The sequence below is a fragment of the Staurois parvus genome, unplaced genomic scaffold (genome assembly GCF_062004578.1).
Source record: "Staurois parvus isolate SC_StPar_1 unplaced genomic scaffold, SC_StPar_1.0 ptg000018l, whole genome shotgun sequence".
Lineage (NCBI taxonomy): Eukaryota > Metazoa > Chordata > Amphibia > Anura > Ranidae > Staurois > Staurois parvus.
The window spans coordinates 21,396,862-21,418,546 of NW_028317814.1; the positions used below are offsets into that span (position 1 = coordinate 21,396,862).

At 42.1% G+C, this 21,685-nt stretch overlaps 2 protein-coding genes across 2 annotated transcripts in view; one reads left to right on the forward strand and one right to left on the reverse strand.

Moving 5' to 3' along the window:
• Nucleotides 1-8,871: 8,871 nt before the first annotated feature.
• On the reverse strand, nucleotides 8,872-16,596 carry LOC149473172 (small ribosomal subunit protein mS34-like; the record flags this gene model as incomplete). The annotated part of the gene is made up of 3 exons (XM_089681753.1): nucleotides 8,872-9,323; nucleotides 12,758-12,800; nucleotides 16,498-16,596. Coding segments are annotated over 3 exons (435 nt in total), but the record flags the coding sequence as incomplete, so codon positions are not given.
• The window catches only part of LOC149473173 (structure-specific endonuclease subunit EME2-like), a 31,149-nt gene continuing 26,059 nt past the window's right edge, over nucleotides 16,596-21,685 (forward strand). The window contains exons 1-2 of the mRNA XM_089681762.1: nucleotides 16,596-16,602; nucleotides 16,927-17,063. Coding sequence (XP_089537888.1) covers nucleotides 16,596-16,602; nucleotides 16,927-17,063 — 144 coding nt within the window. The remainder of the gene's footprint in view (nucleotides 16,603-16,926; nucleotides 17,064-21,685) is intronic.

Consider the following 21,685-nt stretch of genomic DNA (forward strand, 5'->3'; position numbering starts at 1 on the left):
CAAAATATGAAATATTTGGCTGTAGCAAAAGGCAGGTAGTTTGCCAAAGGGCTGGAGTGCGGTACAATAATGAGTGTCTGCAGGCAATATTGAAGCATAGTGGAGATTCCATGCAAGTTTGGGGCTGCATTTCTGGAAGTGGAGTTGGAGATTTGCTCAAGATCAATGGAGTCCTCAATGCTGAGAGATACAGGCAGATAATTATCCATCATGCCATACCATCAGAGAGGCGTGTGATTGGCCCAAATGTATTCCTCAGCAGGAGAATGACCCCAAACATACAGCCAATGTCATTAAGAACTATCTCCAGTGTAAACAAGAACGAGAGTCTTGGTAGTAATGGTTTGGCCCCCATAGAGCCCTGATCTCAACATTATCATGTCTGTCTGTGACTACATGAAAAAACAGAAAGAGTTGCGGCAGCCTACAGTCATAGAAGATCTTTGGTTAGTTCTCCAAGATGTTTGGAACAACCTACCTGCCGGGTTCCTTCAGAAACTGTATGCAGGTGTACCTGGAAGAATTTATGCTGTTTTGAAGGCAGAGGGTGGTCACACCAAATATTGATTTGATTTGGATTCCTCTTCTGTTCAATTACTTTCCATTTTGTTCATTAATAAAAATAAATGATTAACACTTCTATTTCTGAAAGCATTCCTTATTGACAGCAATATATATATAAAATCTGTCTAAAGTTCCTCAAAGTATAGGTGGAAAAACTACTCACCCCCCTGCCTCTAGGTCAGGCTGTTCTCCACCTCCTATACACTCCTAGCACAACCCCTTGTCTGAGCCGCCCCCTCCTTCTAGCATTGCTCTGCATCTGCCTGAGCTACATGCAAACAGCCTATAGAAGTAGATGCATGTCACAATCTGGATCATCTGCACGGCCCTGTGTGCACACAATCTGCATTTGGGGCTGCGCAGCGATCACATTTTGACATGTGGCTGTGTCATTGCAGCTGCTGCATCTGCATCCGCTTCTGTAGTTTGTTTCTGCATCCACCCTGAGCTGCATGCAGGCAAAGGCAGCCTGCACACAGGACGGGGTCCAATGCCCATCTGAATGAGGCTTTAATTGCAATATTTGGCATGGATGCGCTTCATATTGTTGCGCTCAACTACCCCGTGCCTGGTGGGTGACAGAGACGTTGAGGGCTCATGCACATAGGCCCTCTGAGCCATATAGTGTAATACCAGGCATATCTTTGCCATAGGTCTTATGTATAGTTGGCTGCCAACAGCCTGTAGAAATCAATACCAGAATGATATCCGCAGCAGCTGTATTCATATTTACACATCCCAGCAGTAATTCCATACAGGGACAAATACCTACAGGGATGCAGAGCATATGTCCCCATACACATCAATCACAAAACTGCAGTACCACGGGGGATGGGCATTAATAAATGGGAACTGCTGCTGTGTGTTGCACCTTGGCATTGATTTCTACTAGCTGAATGCAAGACCTGTTATTTGCTAGCACAGGAACATGCCCAGTTTTTATACAGTACAGCTCTCAGTTCCCATGTGCATGAGCCATTAGAACACATCTTTGTATTAACGATAACCCCCACTGACTACGGGAATTATAGGCCCCTTCTAGCAACAATAGTTACCCCAGCAGCAAGAATATATACCCCAACAACAACAGTAGATGTATGAGCAACAATAGATAGCAGTAATAGTTACCCCAGCAGCAAGAATATATACCCCAACAACAACAGTAGATGTATGAGCAACAATAGATAGCAACAATAGTTACCCCAGAAGCAAGAATATATACCCCAACAACAACAGTAGATGTATGAGCAACAATAGATAGCAAGAATAGTTACCCCAGCAGCAAGAATATATACCCCAACAACAACAGTAGATGTATGAGCAACAATAGATAGCAAGAATAGTTACCCCAGCAGCAAGAATATATACCCCAACAACAACAGTAGATGTATGAGCAACAATAGATAGCAACAATAGTTACCCCAGCAGCAAGAATATATACCCCAACAACAACAGTAGATGTATGAGCAACAATAGATAGCAATAATAGTTAGCCCAGCAGCAAGAATTTATACCCCAACAACAACAGTAGATGTATGAGCAACAATAGATAGCAGTAATAGTTACCCCAGCAGCAAGAATATATACCCCAACAACAACAGTAGATGTATGAGCAACAATAGATAGCAATAATAGTTACCCCAGCAGCAAGAATATATACCCCAACAACAACAGTAGGTGTATGAGCAACAATAGATAGCAAGAATAGTTACCCCAGCAGCAACAATCATTAGCCAAGCATCAAGAAAAGATAGCCCAGCAGCAACAATAGATACCCCAGCAGCAATAATGTGCCTCTTAGCAGCAACAATAGATCCCCATACCGTTCCTCAGCAGCAACAATAGATCCACATTCTCTATGTAACATGAACAATTAGTTATGGGGAAACTGTGCACTCAGCCAGGAGGAGTGAGGACACTAGGAGTGGGCACAGCAGCAAACCTACAGGCAGCAGAACTCTCTCAGTCCCTGCAGCCTGTTCCTGGCTCTCCTGCCAAGGCATATCCCCTACCCTATACAGGGAGAGGGCAGCTTCACATAGATCTCTGCTGGAGACTGTCAGAACTGCTGCAGCCGCCGGCCAGCACTATAGAGGCAGCGTTGGCAAATGCATCCGTCTGCTTACTCTGTGGCCGGCACAGCTGCAGAGAGCTGAGAAAGTCCCACTCGTTCCCCGCGTACATCAGTGGGGGTGTCAGACCCTAGTTCAGCCAGAAGGAAAGCCCTGTGTATATATATATATATCTATCTCACACATGGACATGTTTTCTGTTCAGCATTAGGGACTCAAGCCTCCACATCACAAGGCCCCAATGATGAAGAGAACTGAATGACATGTCACTTGGGACACTGCAATAACATTCCAGCAAAATGTAAACAACCCCATCCACCAAAATGTGATCTAGTGAATGAATTCTACAAATTCTACATATTTAGGGGATTAAAAATGCATTGTATGACAAGTGTATTATAAGGAAAAATCTATTGTTGCTATTAGCAACCAGTCAGAATTCATTTCACAGCCTGGTGCAGCACTGACAGCTAGAGGCTGACTGGTTGCTAGGGGCAACAAGAGATTTCTGTCACAGCACACTTCTCCTACATCATCCCCAGACAGGGCTTTCAGTGATTGCTGCATAGGGATGATGGCAGGCTGTGCATAACACACAGCCCTGATACCCAAAGGGATGCTGGGACTTGTAGTCTGCACAGACTCCAGCCTCAGGCTCATGACTACATCCTATATCATGGCATATGGGAGGGGCCTGGAAACCACAGGGCAGGCCTACCACACCAAACCCCACCCACAGGGAGAATAACTAGTCCTCTAGAGGAGGGGTAGGCCTTGTAGGTGGGGCTAGCACTGTAATTGGGATTACTGGTGGGCCATTCAGATTCCTAGGGACACTGCTAGGGACAGGCCCATCAAAACAGAGAAACGGTAACCATAGCAACGGTTTAAAAAATTTATTTAATAACACTCACTTATTGTCTCTGGGCGTTCAGACGTCATCTCCGGTCTTCTCTGAAACGAAATCACTGTAAAATCGCTGTGGATGTGACTAGAAATCCCCAGTCAAATTTCTCTGCTTCCCTCCTCTCCAATCTCTCAAAGCAGAGTGAGCTGTTAGTGTCAGAAGTGACAGTTGGAGGTCACCTGACCCTGACCGACCAATCACTGGAGACTTTCTTCATTTTCTTGCACTCCGGCTAAACTGCATGATTTGTGGCTCACAATGACTTTATATTCCTAATAAATTATATATTTTCCGAAAGCAGAGACTCTGGAGAACACATTGATGCTAGTTTCAAATTTTTATCTTACAACATACTAGCACAGCGGTTTAATAAACCCCCTATTGTTAGTAAAAAAATGTATATAAGTTAGTTTTGATGTATACAAACACTAAAAAATTCTCATTGTTTGATGAAATATAAAAGATAAGGTTGAGCCAAGTACAAACCCAACATGTCAAGTCATAAAATTGAAATGGCAACAAGCTTTGATACCCCAAATTATCCATAGGTGATGCTTTAAAGGGCTCTTTGCAGGTCATCAGTTTTGTCTTTTTAGATCTGTCCTAATAAAGAAATGGTTTTATCGGATGGCAGTCATTCCTCCATCCTCAGATCTAAGCTGGACTAGCACTTGATAGTCCTGGCAGACAAGGGTGGACCAGCCTGGAGCAGTAGTTTTGGTGTTCTTCAGTTCACAGTTAACCATGAATGATGGCCCTAGAATTGATCTCTCATTCATATCTAATATGTGTGATACACTCACTGTTTTTCTTTGGCACACTCTACATACGTGTTTACATTTGTATGTGCATGCGCTTATGTAGACGGTGGGGGGCTTTAACCCCTTGGTGACCAAAGGCAAAACAAATGTTAATGCCTGAACACCATTTTGCAACTTTGGCAAGTGTTAGTACAACTGTACATATCGGTGTGACTACTTATTGTATCCAGGTCCATTATACCATGGTGTATTTCAGGACAAATGGGGCTTTCTTATAGGGGTAAATGGTAATGGATAGCTCCTGATTTTTATTTTTATTATCAAAGGGAAACTGATTCAAATTATTTAAAAAGAAAAGCAAAAACTTATTTTTAAAAATTTAGCTTTTGTATTTTTTGCTATTACCATGCTTTACCACCAAGAAACAACCCAAAATAATATCTCCTACTCCTGATGATCGCAGCGATACCACATATGTGTACATTATTTGTTTGTACCCGTAGTGCAGCCCATAGACAACAGTGTGTATTTTGCTTTTTTTATCCTACCTAAACAGTACTAATTAATAATTTTAAAAATGTTTTTATTTTTTAAATCCTACTTAAAATATACTGTCCTTGACCTTTTACCTTTACCTTAACCCTAATGCTGACCCTGGCATTGATTTAGATCGTACCATGGTATAGCTAATTTTTTCTTTGTTTTCATTTTTTCTAATATATTTTCTTTACACACATTTGTTTATTTACTTCTTCCTCTCGTGCAAGAAGAGAAAGATACAATATATCCTCCTCCCACCTAGAGTAGGAAACACATGATCCACAATAATATAAAAATCCTGGGCACATGCTACATACGTGTTTACTTTTAAATATGCGTGGGGGTGGCGGCTTAAAACAATTTTTTTAATTCATTTTTTTCACAGGAACAGGTGTCTCCACTACGCCATTTCATTTCACTTCTTGCTCTAGTGGAAATGCTAACATTCTGCATTTTGTCGCACATTCCGTCCCAGTGGCAGTGGTCTGCAGGAAGCATAGAGAGGGTGAAGGGTGAATCTCCCCAGATGGGGACACCAATAGAAAAAAAAAAAAAGACAAAAATCTAACCCTTCCCCCAGACTATTTCAGTTTCTTTTACAAAGAGCTTTATTGAATAGTAAGCAAAAAATAAACAGACATTCGGAGCATAAATTCAAGGACCAACAATTATGGATCATAATAAATGACGAGGAACTTGTTCAAGGCATGCATCAATAAAGGCATAAGCTGAAGAGTTAACATAGAAGCCTTGTAGGAATAGGTGGAGGAAGGGGTTATAAGGGAATGATTAACAAACCTTTGTGGGTCAATGATAATGTAAACTCCAGAGAGAGTTTTAGCTACATCAACATTATAGAAAACAGGAGAGGCCCAAGAAGAGGCTTCTCCAAAAAATTGTTCATGCTCATAACCTAGAGAGTGTATTGCGGATGTAGCGCAGAAAACAACAAGCACAATCTGTGAAATATATTTAAGGACAAATTGAACAGCAGGAAAGGAAAAGACATACAGTAGAGAGACACGGACATCACAAACAACAACGACAACAAAAAAAAAAAAAAGGAAAGGGGGGGAAGTTGGGGCTCTAAGGGGATCACGGCAAAATCCAACCTCATATCGACAGGAGGGATTGGTCGAATCTCGAGGGTTGAGCTACATCCAACCAGGAGCGCCATATCTGCAAAAATTTTGTATGGGTATCTAACAATATGGCCGTCAATTTTTCATTAACCATGATGAAATTCATCCGGTTTTTGACAGCCTCAAAACTAAGGACAGGAGTCTTCCAAGCCCTTGCAATTGTCAATTTAGTTGCCATAAATAAGTGTGATGCCAGCTGCCATTCAGAACGGAGAAGACCCTCCAATGGTTTAATTAGAAGCGCTTCATACGGATTACGCTTGATGTCTGTGTGAAGGATAGTGCGGAGAAGGGCGTACACCCTAATCCAGACTATTTCAGTTTCATTAAGTAACAATGGTTGCTAAAACCAATGAAATGCAAAAAAAAATAAAAATCCTTGCCCAGAGTAGTACAATATTACTATGGTAACATTGTATTGCTTTGGTCACCGTGTGTTGAAAATGGTAATAAAATAAAAAAGTAATAAAAAACTGAAAAAAATAATTAAATTATTATTTATTTTTACATACTGTCACCAGGTCAGTGTCCCTAATCACCGCCACACCACTTATATGATAATACTGGACTGGACTGGTGACAATATGTAAAAAAAAAATATATATATATATATATATATTTATTTACAACTTCAAAAAACTTGCCGTGCCTCTTACTAAATAACTTTGGCTGTCTATTTTCCAAAAATGGGTCATTTGGGGGGTATTGGTACTGTCCTGGCATTTTTGGGCCTCAAGAAATGAGATTGGCCATCAGTACATCAGAATTGATTGATTGGTAGATATATGTATATGCCATGGTTTGTGGACTCTATAACTTTCCTACAGACTAATAATATACAATAATTTGGGTTATTTTCACTAAAGAAATGTAGCAGAATACATTTTGACCTGAATTTGTGAAAAAAGGTTATTTATTTAAAACATTTTATAACAGAAACAAAGAAAAATGTTTATTTAGCAAAAAAAAAAAACTCAGTGGTGAATAAATACCACCATAAAAATCACCTTACAGCATCTGTCTCCATCCTGGGGATAATGGGATCCTGCCGACATTGGGGATCCCTGTGGACCTGCTCCGCTGCCTGGAGCGGGGAATCGGGTTCTGTTTGACCCCCATCCGTAGAGCTGGAGGTTCACGGCCTACGTGGCCTCCGAGAGGGGCCACACTATATGCCACGGCTCATATATCCCCTCCCCTCGATGTGCTAGTGTCCTTCGATACCATGGGCAGAGTTGCTTCCCTCTGATGTGGGTTCAGTTTCCACCTAGTTTATACTTATTTAGTAATATTCAAGAAAATATTTTTCCTAACAAATTCATTCAAGACCATATTGCAAAAATGAATACACCTCAATGAAAGTCTTAGACGCAAAGCTAAGTTTTAGACAATAAAATCCTAATTAACAAGAATTCAACTACAGGTGAGTCTAAATATTCATTAAACAGGTGTACAGCAGTTGATTATAAAAGGGCATTACTTAACAAAGAAAACCCCTCCCATTTCATGCTGTCAGCAATGGCACCACATGGAAGAGAAATGTCACAAGGCCTGAGAAATAAAATAATTTCTTTACACAAGAAAGGTGAAGGCTACAAGAAGATCAGCAACGCTTTACTTATCAGTCAGAATTCTGTAGCAAAAGTGATACAAAAATTTAAAAAATATGGAGCTGCAACCATCTCACAGAGACTTCCAGGCTGTCCACGGAAGTTGACACATCAACAAGAGCGTCTTCTGATGAGAGGGGTTAAAGAAAATCTCCATGCAAGTTCATTGCAGTTGTCTAAAATAGAAAGCAAAAACTGGGGCAATTGTTTCCTATGACGCAATATGGCGTATACTGCAGAGGAATGGCATGCATGGGTGTCATCCACGTAGGAAACCTCTCCCACGCACAAAAAATCCTGCCTAGAATTTGCCAGGGACCATACTCAAAAAGAAGACTGCTGGGACTCTGTACTCTGGAGTGATGAGACCAAGATAAATGTTTTTGGAACTGATGGCTTCAAAACTGTACGGTGTTGCAAAGGTGAGGAGTACAAAGAAAAATGCATGGTGCCTACAGTGAAACATAGCGGTGGCAACGTCCTTCTGTGCTGCCGCATGAGTGCTGCTGGTGTCGGGGAGCTGAATTTAATTCATGGTATCATGAATTCACTGATGTACTGCTCTGTATTGAAAGAGAAGTTGTGCACTTTTCCAACATGACAATGATCCAAAACACACATCTAAGGCCACTGTTGCATTTCTGAAGAACAAGGTGAAAGTGATTCAGTGGCCAAGTATGTCTCCTGATCTGAACCCAATCGAACACCTATGGGGAAATCTTAAAAGACAAGTTGAGCATCATTTTCCATCCAGCATCCAGGCTCTAAGAGGTTGTTCTTGAAGAATGGAAAAATTTAGATGTTGCAATGTTGCCAACTTGTTCATTCCAAGCTTAGAAGACTTGGTGCTGTCCTTACAAATCATGGAGGTCATACAAAATACTAGATGTAGTAGTTTTTGTTGTGGGATGTATTCATTTTTGCATCAACTAATTGGAGTAAAACTGAAGATTTTGCAATCTACGTTATACCTTACTTTCATGTAATGAGCAAAACAAATGTTACATAAAACTCAGTTTTGACAACATTTTGGAAATTGTTCTTCTGTTGAGATATTGAATAAAATCTTACTTTTCAAAAGGGGTGTACTCATTTATGCTGAGCACTGCATATATGGAATGCCTTTAAATTATCAGTAGCACATAATGGTGTGATTTTATATAAAGTTTTATTACAGCCCAGTAAACATCAAATAGGAAAGTCCAACAGTTACTTATGGTGTCATTGAGTAAAAATGACAATTTTCAATTACGGAAGGTGTTGTGTACTCTTTACTCAGTATGGCCTATAACTGAAAACAACCCTCAACAAAGAGCAGAGCCCATAACCCCAATTACCATGGCACTTCGTTGCCATTTTGGTTTGTAGGTCACGCTGCTGACAAACTGTACATGAATCCATGTTTCTAGGAAGTAGCAGAAGTCCATGGCGTTATCACACCGGTGTCCCTGTTTTGGCTCTCCTCACTTTAAGCTCCTTTTGGAGCTCATGATCAGATTCCCGTAATCTCCCAATGTCCAGCATGGGCTCTGTTAAAGGCTTTCCTTCTTTCTGCAACTGAGCCAGAGCAATAGCCCTCAGTAGTGGTGGGTATGGCACATAGCGGATGGGTTCTGGCTCCGGCAGAGGGATAAATTGCTTGAAGTTCTCTTCTTCATGCCGTGGTATAAGACGCCAGTCATGGTACATGACTTTGCTGATCTCCTGCTCTTCAGGCACGGTTTTACCTGAGTGAAGGAAGAAGATGACCATCAATATAAGATCACCAAGTCACTCTACCTCAGATAGGCTCTGCTTATGATCCTGGATGAGAAATATGCTATATGGCCAAAGCTACAAGGACCCCACTCCAAATAATTGAGTGAATGTGTTTTAGTGAAGGGTACTGTTCATTCTACAATTCTCTAGCAGACAAAGACATTTAGATTTGGATGTCAAGCCTACTACACACGGGCCAAATGTCGAGCGGTATTTTGACATCTTCCAATTTTTATTGGATATTTGGCCCAATGTGGTAGCCGGTCTGTCAGAAGCCAGACGTTCGGTCGGCTTCTGTCAAAGAGGCATGATTGAAGAAGGTCTGCTGATCAGCTCCTGATCAGTGCTCTCAGCCAATGGCTGACAGTGTTGACCGAAGTGTTCTGTCCGGGATGGGGGGCGTCCCTGTCAGAACCCAGGGGAGCTCGCTGTACCAATATCATATCATTAGTATACTATGACATACAAAGCCATCCACAACACTGCCCCAATTTACATATCTGATCTTATCTCTACATATCACCCAAACCGTACTCTCCACTCCTCGCAAGACCTCCTACTCTCTAGCTCCCTTATCTCCTCCTCCCATGCTCGTCTCCAAGACTTCTCCAGGGCATCACCCATTCTCTGGAACTCCCTACCCAAATCTATCAGACTATCACCTACTCTACTTACTTTTAGTCGATCATTAAAAATCTCTCTCTTCAGGGAAGCCTATCCCGCCCTCTGCTAACACTGGAATCCTCTATGCTTCTAACCACTCCATCCCCCCCAGTTTTACCTATTGTACCACCACTCACCCCTCCCTCCTAGATTGTAAACTCCTAGGAGCAGGGCCCTCAATTCCCTCTTGTATTGAACTGTATTGTTACTGTATTGTCTCCCACTATAATGTAAAGCGCTGAGCAAACCATTGGCGCTATAAAAATCCTGTATAATAATAATAATAATTAGTGCAGCGGCTCCTCCTGAGCTGTCCGTTTTTTTTTTCTCATTCAGTGTGTACCAGGCTTTAGTGCAAATAAAAAATGTATCATGGACAATACTCGATTGTTCCTAAGATATTCAGACAATTACAATCTGGTGACAATTGTTCAATACGAATACCCTTAATTAACCTGAGATGTCCAACAAACTCATATGGGTTTGATGGTCAATAAATGTCCGCAAATCATTAACCATATAGTGTACTTCACTCTCTTTATTACACAGCTTAGTTCATCAATTACTTTTCTAAACTGTTTACCAAACTATTCACTGCAAACTCTACAAAGAATTAAAAGGAAACAATAGGGGTTATTTACTTAAACTGGAGGGTGCAAAATCTGGTGCAGCTCTGCATAGAAACCAATCAGCTTCCAGGTTTTATTGTCAAAGCTTAATTGAACAAGCGGAAGTTAGAAGCTGATTGGCTACCATGCACAGCTGCACCAGATCCTGAATGCTCCAGTTTTAGTAAATCTACCCCTATGTATATGTTTAAGAATTTATACTGGAATTTGGAAAATTAATATAATGAGTTAGTTTGGCCAATTATTTTTTTTTTTCTAATTTCATAACCCCTCATTTGCTGTGGCTTCAGTTTGTGTTGCTTGCCTATGAGTAAAAGGTCGGATGTTGCAATCAAATTTTATGGCATACTCCCTTTCAGATGCTATCATTTGAAGGCTGCACTGGGTTCTAAGCAGTCCTGCCAGAAAGACTTGCTTTTTTTTTTTCTTCAATAAAGTCATCTGCAGACAACAGGATCTATGAAAACAGAATTATATAACAAAATGCATCCCCAAGATTCCTCTACATTGATATGTTCCCTCAAGACTAGCTGGACGGGATCATCAGAGAGCATGTACGCACGGTTTTAAGCAAACTCCCACACCCCTTCCTTTATAGAAAACACTATTTTAGATGTCATCCAGACATTTTTACCACCAACCTTAATTATTAAACTAATTGTAAAGGATTGCTTTTTATTTTTTTTTTAACCACTTCCTGTCCAGCTGTTGTATATAAACGGCCAGACGGTGGCAGTACAGGGTCGGGTAAACATTTATAAACAGCCTCCCCGCCCCCTGCTTGTGCGCGCTCCCTGGGAGCACTGTGATCTAGTGCCCGCTGTGTCCTCCGGACACAGTGGAACACCGATCCTCGTATGGGACCTCTGTGCAAGGTACCGATCATGTAATCACTGATTGGCCAATCAGTGATCACATGCAGAGTATTAAGCAAGATGTTACTTCTGACATCATTGCTTACTACGTGTGAAATCTGTGAATGATCACAGAGGTCACATGGTACAAAGCTATTCACAACAGCCTTGTACCATGTGACAAGCTGTGACCAATCACAGCTCACACAGTAGTTCTCAATGGCTACAAGAATGCAGCCAGAGAGAAGGAGCAATGATTGCTTTTATAGCCTTTATGGGTGTAAAAGCAATCAGTGTAAAAAAAAAAAAAATCTTCATCACCCCCCACAAGTAGTAGTGTCACCATGGTGACACTGTACTGCTAGGGCGACAGTATGTTAAAAAAAAAATAATAATAATATAAAAATAAAATAAAAATGTACAAACAAATGTTTAAAAATTATAATTTTGGTTATAAACTAATTTGGGTTATTTTTTTTTTTTTACTAAAAAGATAAACGGAATAAATTTTGGCCAAGATTTACGATGAAATATTATTTGCAAACTTTTGTAAGAAAAACACTTTTTTTCAAAATTTTGGGACTTTTTCATTTACATAGCAAAAAAAAATCCCAGTGGTGAATAAATACCACCAAAATAAAGCTTTATCTGTTTAAAAAAAAATGCTAAAAAATTCATATGGGTACAGTAATGCATGACCGCGCAATTGTCATTCAAAGTGTGATAGCACTGAAAGCTGAAAATTGGCCTGGACAGGAAGGGGGTAAAAGTGTCCGGACTTGAAGTGGTTAAATAACAAACATGTTATACTTAACTGCTGTGTGCAATGGTTTTGCACAGAGCAGCCCCAATTCTCCTCTCCGTGAGTTCCCCTGCTGGCACTCCTGGCTCTTTGCCCCCACCGAGTGCCCTCATAGCAAGCATGCTTGCTTCCGAGCTGGCTCTGTGTGTCCATAGACGCACAGAGCGCGGCTCCTCCCTGGCTCTGATTGACAGCAGTGGGAACCAATGAGGAGGGAGAGAGCCAAGAGAACGGCTGCTCCTGTGCACACTGCTGGATTGAGATTGGGCTCAGGTGAGTACAAGGGGAAGCTACATGCAGAAGGTTTTTTTTACCTTAATACACATTAACTTTCCCTTAATATTTTCTTTGAACTAAAATATTAACATGGATTTCTATTAAACTTTTTACAGTATGTTTTTGGTCTGTTGCTTTTTTTTTTATTTTGTAATGACATTTAATGTACCAGGACCTACCGTGATATGTTAAATAACCCCAGGCTTGCCCATGGTCCATGTTCTGGAAGACACAAACACAAGTTATAATATGTAAATTAAGATTAAAGAATGAGCACACTGTTAACAAAACCTAGCTAGTTTCATATATTATTTAGGAAAATCAAGCAAGTTGGCAAACATAACCTTTCAAATTTATCCATCCTCCTTCGGTCACCTTAGGTCTTCGGAGTTCTTCAGTGGTATTCTAGAATCCTGCAGCTATCTTCACTGGAGTACATCAAAGAAAACACCCCTTAAACCTCTTTATGTGTGCGTGCTCTTAGCTGACAGTCTTTCAATAACAACTCTAAATTATAATCTGTCCTATCATAAGTATACACTGGAGGTTTAACTAAAGTTCTGCAAGATGTAGCTGGTACATCTATCATGAAATCAACAGCTCTCAGTTTGTGCTATCTAAACATACACTATATTGCCAAAAGTATTGGGACACCTGCCTTTACACACACATGAACTTTAATAGCATCCCAGTCTTAGTCCGTAGGGTTCAATATTGAGTTGGCCCCGCCCTTTGCAGCTATAACAGCTTCAACTCTTCTGGGAAGGCCGTCCACAAGGTTTAGGAGGGTGTCTATGGGAAGGTTTGATCATTCTTCCAGAAGCACATTTGTCAGGTCAGGCACGAATGTTGGATGAGAAGGCCTGGCTCACAGTCTCCGCTCTAATTCATCCCAAAGGTGTTCTATGGGGTTGAGGTCAGGACTCTGTGCAGGCCAGTCAAGTTCCTCCACCCCAAACTCAATCATCCATGTCTTTATGGACCTTCTTTTGTGCACTGGTGCACAATCATGTTGGAACAAGAAGGGAACATACCCAAACTGTTCCCACAAAGTTGGGAGCATGAAATTGTCCAAAATATCTTTGTATGCTGATGCCTTAAGAGTTCCCTTCAGTGGAACTAAGGAGCCAAGCCCAACCCCTGAAAAACAACCCCACACCGTAATCCCCCTCCACCAAACTTTACACTTGGCACAATGCAGTCAGGCAAGTACCGTTTTACTGGCAACCGCCAAACCCAGACACGTCCACTGGATTACCAGACAGAGAAACATCTCCACTGCTCTAGAGTCCAGTGGTGGCATGCTTTACACTACTGCATTCAATGCTTTGGATTGTACTTGGTGATGTAATGCTCGGATGCAGCTGCTTGGCCATGGAAACCCATTCCATGAAGCTCTCTACACACTGTTGTTGTGCTAATCTAAAGGTCACACAAAGTATGGAGGCCTTTAGCTACTTACTCTGCAGACAGTTGGCGACATCTGTACACTGTGCGATTCAGCATTCGCTGACCCCACTCTGTCATTTTACGTGGCCTACCACTTTGTGGCTGAGTTGCTGTTCTTCCCAGTTTGTTATAATACCACTAACAGTTGACCATGGAATATTTAGTAGTAAGGAAATGTCACGGATGGACTTACTGCACAGGTGGCAACCTATCACAGGACCACACTTCAATACACTGAGCTCCTGAGAGCGACCCATTCTTTCACAAATGTTTGTAGAAGGAGTCTGCATGCCTAGGTGATGATTTTATACACCTGTGGCCATGAAAATGATTGGAACCCCTGAATCCAATGATTTAGAGGGGTGTCCCAATACTTTTGGCAATATAGTGTATATACTGGAGCAGGGTGGATAAAAATCAATGATTTTTTTAAAAAAAATCTGATTTGTTTTTATTTAAATCTGATTTTTTTTATTTAAAATCGGATTTTTTTTGAATAAAATGCTTTTTGAGGAAAATATATTACCATCCAAAGGTTATTCCATCATGAAATAAAGATTCGTTTTTTAATTATGTAGAATAAGGCTGTATATGTTTAATTTTTTTTGGTAAATAAATTCCATTACTACATTCACAATGTCATGCTCTTCCAGAGGTTTTTGTAAGATTATTGGGCAGTTTCTCTGCCTACAAGATATTATCACAGATGCTTGGTTTACTTTTGCAGTTCTCAAAACTGAATTTGACTCAGCGGAGATCACATGCCTCTTCTTCACAGCAAAAATGTTATAACATGAACAGTGTTAAGAAAAAGACCTTCATCCTAACTTCTACAAACCTATGAATACAGAATCAACCCCTTCACTGCTAAGTTTCAAGAAGTTCAGTGAATAGAATAGAAACAATATTTTTCTGATTGTTTGGAGTGGAATAGATCTGCACAAGAAGAAAGTGAAACTAAGTGTGAGGAAGAAGGGGCTGACAGTCTAAGTTTCTTAAAATATATATATTTTGTTTAGCCAAATTAGTTACCAAACATGGATGTTTGTTTAAGGAAATCACATATGCTGGAATGTTATTGTTTCAGTTGAATAAATCTATTTAAATTGTTATTATTAAGGTAATGATTATTTTTCTCCTTCCTAAGTACAACAGAAAAGTTGTCCAAATATGAATGATTAACCTATTAAACTGGGGATAAAAAAACTAATATGAAAAGTTGTTATTCTAAAAATCTTCATCTACTTGCATATTAAAGATATACCAGCAAGAATCAGTCTTTATGTAGAAAACTAGGATTTAAATCAAGCCTTACTGACTAGTGATTTAAATTGTGATTTAACTCAGTTTGATTTAAATCAAATCCACCCTGTACTGGAGTATTTGTTACATCTGAACCTATGTCACCATACAATAAATAATTTACTATAAGAATAGTGATATGTAGAACTGTAGGGAAAATTATGGCAATAGATCTAGGAAGGTTCTATGTATTATTAAAAGAGCAACCTCAATGACCCTTTACCATCCCTGTGTTCTATTTTTGTTCCCCTCCTATCTTGTTAGCAGGGTTACCTTCAAAATACATACTTACACATCCAGCTGATATAGTGTTGTCCTGGGTCAAACCACCGATCCACTGCAGCATTCCAGGTCTTGCTCCACCATCTCATTTACTTACAACATCAGGGGGGAACTATCTATTTTGGGTTCTTGTAGCTGGCCTCATGATGGCATGCATGTTTCACTTCATCAGGGGGCTGGCTGCAAGAACCAGAGCCTCAGCAAGCCCCCTGATGACGTGGCATTGTAAAGTACCCCAAGGCCTCCCTCCCTTGATGCACCAGGAGGGAAAAAAAAAATGAAATTTTTGAGGTTCCCATGGCATCACCACAGCCCCATATTACACATGACCCCACCTTGGCTTCTAGCCCACAAAAATGAACACAACATGCAGAAGACGTAAGAGGCAGGCAAGCAAGCGAGCTGTCTTGTCTACCATGTCCATGTGTGCAGTATCCTTAAGGGCTGATTCACACTAGAATGCTGCGCGGGTTTCGTGCACTGCATTCTGAATGCGCTGCCCTTGCGACCTGCAGTGGGTGTCAGTGCAATATTACTGACACAGTAAACACAGTGCATTGGCCCACACCACATTGCATGGTACAAAAGTACAATGCAATCCAGTTGTAGTGCGTTTACAAAAGTAGTGCATGCACTAATTTAGGTGCAGTGCAGTACAATTTCAGCCCATTTAAAATGAATAGGCTGAAATCGTACTGCACATAACTGCATATGAATCGTACAGGAACGTGCAGCGCATACCGGTGTGATTCCTAGTGTGAATCAGTCCTTAGAGTCTGATGAGCTTAAATACCATGGTGTGTATTCTGGCTAAGATTGTCAGCGCCACTTTCTACCCTCTCAATTTTGCAGGACGGCGGTCATGATCTTCTGAACTCTCCCTCACCTCAGCTCTGTAATCCACTTTGACCTTAGTAATATTCCAGTAGCAAGGCTCATCGAATTGCTCCAGCCAGGACTTCTTGGTCACCTCTATGTTCTTACATGCAGGGTTTACAAACAAATGGGGCACATTGAGAACTGGCTATATATATATATATATATATATATATATATATATATATAGTCTTTTGGCGCAAGCTACCATTTCAGATTGGTGTTTGGCAGCTTTTTTGGAGGACCAGAAGAGGGTATCTGGCAGGTTAGGCCTTCTGTTCTTACATGTAGAGTTTACAAGCAAATTTGACTCATTGAGAGTTGGCACTATATAAATTGTCTTTTGGTGCTTGCTAACATTACAGATCAACTTTTTGCATCATTGCAAATCACACATATATGTCTACATTGCGTTGTTGATTGATCTCTTATTGCGCAGGTCTTCTCCAAGATGCAGGGTCAGAAGGTATGCTGGAAGCTCTGAGTTCAGCTGGGTATACTTACTCCTTAGAGCCACACTCTGTGCCATGGAGCATTACCTGGAGAAGAGAGATGCCTGCTGACTGGACATGTGTAGTAAGTTGTGATTGGAACAGACAACACGTTTTTGTATTAGAGCCGCTTATATTTAAAGTGGAAGGATCAGTCAACTCCAAACTGATATTTTAGTTCTTTGTAGGTGCTGCTGAGATAAAATGCCTGTTAGTTCTTTATATCTCCTGGGGATTCTCTTATTGAGATCTTTGTTGAGCATCACAGGTTTTCACAGCTGATGTGGCCATTATGAGATTTCCCATTCTCTCTATTGGGTTTTCATATTTATTCTAGACTGCGGAAAACATAGCCAGAGCAAAGGTGGCCAGGAACAGTCATGGATTATAGCAGGAAGATCTCCCTGTAAGAGCAATCAAGATCTAAGTAAGAAACCTGGGGCAGTCTCAGTCTGCCAGATGTCACCTGCAATAAAATATCCATCTGAGAGGGTTAGTCCTATTTGAGGAAATCTGTACTATTATTATTATGCAGGATTTATATAGCGCCAGCAGTTTGCACAAAGGATGACAGTACAGTTACAATACAAATTAATACAGGAGGGATCAGAGGGCCCTGCTCAGTAGAGCTTACAATCTAAGAGGGAGGGTCAATTGATACAAAAAGTAATAACTGCGGGGGATGGGCTGATAGAGAAAAATACATGTACCGTTGCTAGGAGGGGGCAGGATAAGCCTCTCTTAAGAGATGAGGTTTTTAGGGATTGTCTAAAAGTGGACAGGGTAGGAGATAGTCGGACACATTGGGGAAGGGAGTTTCAGAGGATGGGAGTACCTTTGGAAAAGTACTGAAGGCAAGAATAAGAGGAGGTAACAAAGGAGCTGGAGAGCAGGAGGTCTTGGGAGGAAGGAAAAGAACTGGAAGACTGGAATTTTGAGACTAGGTTAGTGATGTAGCTGGGGGCTGAGTTGTGGATGGCTTTAGAAGTTGTTGTAAGTACCTTGAATTTAATTAGTTGAGTAAGCGGAAGCCAGTGGAGGTATTGTCAGAGAGGGGTGGAGGACACTGAATGGAAGCCAGTAGAGGAATTGTCAGAGAGGGGTGGAGGACACTGAATGGAAGCTAGTGGAGGGATTGGCAGAGAGGGGTGGAGGACACTGAATGGAAGCCAGTGGAGGGATTGGCAGAGAGGGGTGGAGGACACTGAATGGGGGCCAGTGGAGGGATTGGCAGAGAGCGGTGGAGGACACTGAATGGAAGCCAGTGGAGGGATTGGCAGAGAGGGGTGGAGGACACTGAATGGAAGCCAGTGGAGGGATTGGCAGAGAGGGGTGGAGAACACTGAATGGAAGCCAGTGGAGGGATTGGCAGAGAGGGATGGAGAACACTGAATGAGGCCAGTGGAGGGATTGGCAGAGAGGGGTGGAGGACACTGAATGGAAGCCAGTGGAGGGATTGGCAGAGAGGGGTGGAGGACACTGAATGGAAGCCAGTGGAGGGATTGGCAGAGAGGGGTGGAGGACACTGAATGGAGGCCAGTAGAGGGATTGGCAGAGAGGGGTGGAGGACACTGAATGGAGGCCAGTGGAGGGATTGGCAGAGAGGGGTGGCAGACACTGAACAATTGGTAAGAGCAAATAGGAGCTGTCAGTACTAAAGTCTCTTTTGGAAATTCTAGTTGCTGGACTATTATGCTAACCCAAAGGCTTTCAGTACTTTGAGTCAATAACTCAGATTAGATGAGCCGTTCTGATTTCAGGGTTCATTAGCTAAATTCTTGCCCTAGGTTGGAAGCTCTGAATTTATTGATGCCAAAAATAGCCAAACAACAAACATTTTCAGGGGAAGGTCAGTAATGAAGGCATCCAGGCTGTGTCAGTACTGGTTTCCTTTATGTTATTATGTTAAAAAGAGAACAATACATTCTAATAATTCATATTTTATGAGAAAAGGTCTCCATTGTATTCTTTTTATGGCACCACCTTTGTGCACAAACAGCAAGCCACTGCACACAATGTAATTCTCACACACTGTTTTCTGTAATTCCTTTTACCTATATGCAGAATACATTTTTTAAAGCTGAATGCCAAAAGCTAACCATGTGTATAATGTCATCATGTAATCTGGTAAGTATTCAGTAAACTATAATCAATATATCATAAAACTAGCATATAGTGTTAAAGTGGAATTTCACACAAAAGAGGAAGTTCTTCTTTTTTGCCGCCAACTCACCCCCCAACATGTTTGGTCATACGTTGTTACGTTACGGTCATACGGGGGGGGGGGTCGAGCGGGTATCTAGTTTTGACAGGTATCTGCTCCCACTTCCACTTGGATCGCTTAGGCAATCCGAGTGAAACTTCGCCCAGGCGATCCAAGAGAAACTTCACCCCCACCCCCCTCTTAACCCGCAACATTTTGGGACACATCACAAGTCCCAGAAAGCTGCAAGACCATTCACAAAGTGCAGCTCAACTTGTGCATGCGCAGTAGGTAGCTGGCTGTGAAGCTGTTAGGGCTCACTGCGCACTTCAATTAATAAACATGCTTGCACCAGGCTGCCAAAGACCAGTGAGTAACCAGCCCAGGTGAGGGCGGCACTTGATCCATGGATATCTAAATATCCTTATAATGAAAGTCAGTAGCTACAGTATTTGTAGCTGCTGACTTTTAATTTTTTGGGGGGACTTTGAAAATCCTCTGACTTGATATCAGCCTGCACAGGGGGCACTAAGACTGAGAGAGGTATTCTGAGCTTATCATGGCTAACACTGGGAGCAGCCTCCAAGGGTGGGAATCAGAGGGATGAGATCATCAGTATTGGGCAGGGTGGATAAAAATCAATGCTTTTTAAAAAAAATCTGATTTTTTTATTTAAATCGGATTTTTTTTAATAAAATGCTTTTTGAGGAAAATATATTACCATCCAAAGGTTATTCCATCATGAAATAAAGATTAGTTTTTTAATTATATAGAATAAGGCTGTATATGTTTAATTTTTTCGGTAAATAAATTCCATGAATCCATTCACAATGTCATGCTCTTCCCGAGGTTTTTGTAAGATTATTGGGCAGTTTCTCTGCCTACAAGATATTATTAGAGATGAGCGAAGTATTCAAAAATTCGATTCGACTGATTCGGCGAATTCGTAGAAAAATTTCGATTCGAGTCGAATATATTCGCTGTGAATTTAACTTAAAAAAGGGTGTTTCTAGGCTTCAGAGAGACTTAATATTAGTGCTGAACACTGTACCTTTAATTTAAATGCCCTTGGAGTCTGCTGGGGAAGAGAAATAATACTGTCAGGCAGTATGACATGCAGATGAGTGCCGTCGATCTTAGAATCACCGCACACTTCACTCATTTGGCCAGTCACGGGGCCAAAACCAGAGTGTGGAGCCACAGTGTGGCGGTGGAGGCAGCAGCAATGGGAGGCCATACAGCACCCTATGACAAAAATGGAAACCACCAGCAGTGTGAGGAGACCTGAAAGTGGCACATGGCAGAGTGTGGCGATAGAGACAGCAGCAATGGGAGGCCGTACAGGGACCCATGACACACTCTGGACCTGGCAGCAGCATGAGGAGGCGGTACAGGGGCCCATGGCAGATTACGGGCCTGGCAGCAGCATGAGGAGTCGGTACGGGGGCCCATGGCAGATTACAGGCCTGGCAGCAGCAATGGGAGGCCGTACAGGGACCCATGACACAATCTGGACGTGGCAGCAGCATGGGGAGGCGGTACAGGGGCCCATGACAGATTACGGGCCTGGCAGCAGCATTTGGAGTCGGTACGGGGGCCCATGACACACTCTGGACCTGGCAGCAGCATGAGGAGGCGGTACAAGGGCGCATGACAGATTACGAGCCTGGCAGCAGCAACTTGGACAGGAGGACGTTCAGTTTCTGCACCGTCTGGTGCGTGCTCGCAAACTGTTGTCTCTTGGAAACGGATTCCAAGAAAGACTGCTGACGGAATCCGTGAAGAGGAGTAGCAGGAGAAGGAGCATCTGAACGAGCGGAATATGCCAACAAGCGACAACAGGGGCCCATGGCAGATTAGGGGCCTGGCAGCAGCTATGGGAGGCCCGTAATCTGCCAGCACCCTATGACAAAAAATGGAACCCACCAGCAGTGTGAGGAGACCTGAAAGTGGCACATGGCAGAGTGTGGCGATGGAGACAGCAGCAATGGGAGGCCGTACAGGGACCCATGACACACTCTGGACCTGGCAGCAGCATGAGGAGGCGGTATATAGGGGCCTATGGCAGATTAGGGGCCTGGCAGCAGCTATGGGAGGCCCGTAATCTGCCAGCACCCTATGTCAAAAAATTCTACACACCAGCAGTGTGTGAGACCTGAAAGTGGCACATGGCAGAGTGTGGCGATGGAGACAGCAGCAATGGGAGGCCGTACAGGGACCCATGAGAGACTCTGGACTTGGCAGCAGCATGAGGAGGCGGTATAGGGGCCCATGGCAGATTAGGGGCCTGGCAGCAGCTATGGGAGGCCCGTAATCTGCCAGCACCCTATGACAAAAAATGGAACACACCAGCAGTGTGAGGAGACCTGAAAGTGGCACATGTTTGGGGCATGATTCATGGCGGATTTAGTCAGTTGTGTCAGGAACTGGTGGTTTGAAATCCAGACTAATCCACACCTGATTCATTTTCACAAACGTCAGTCTCTCCACACTTTGGGTGGACA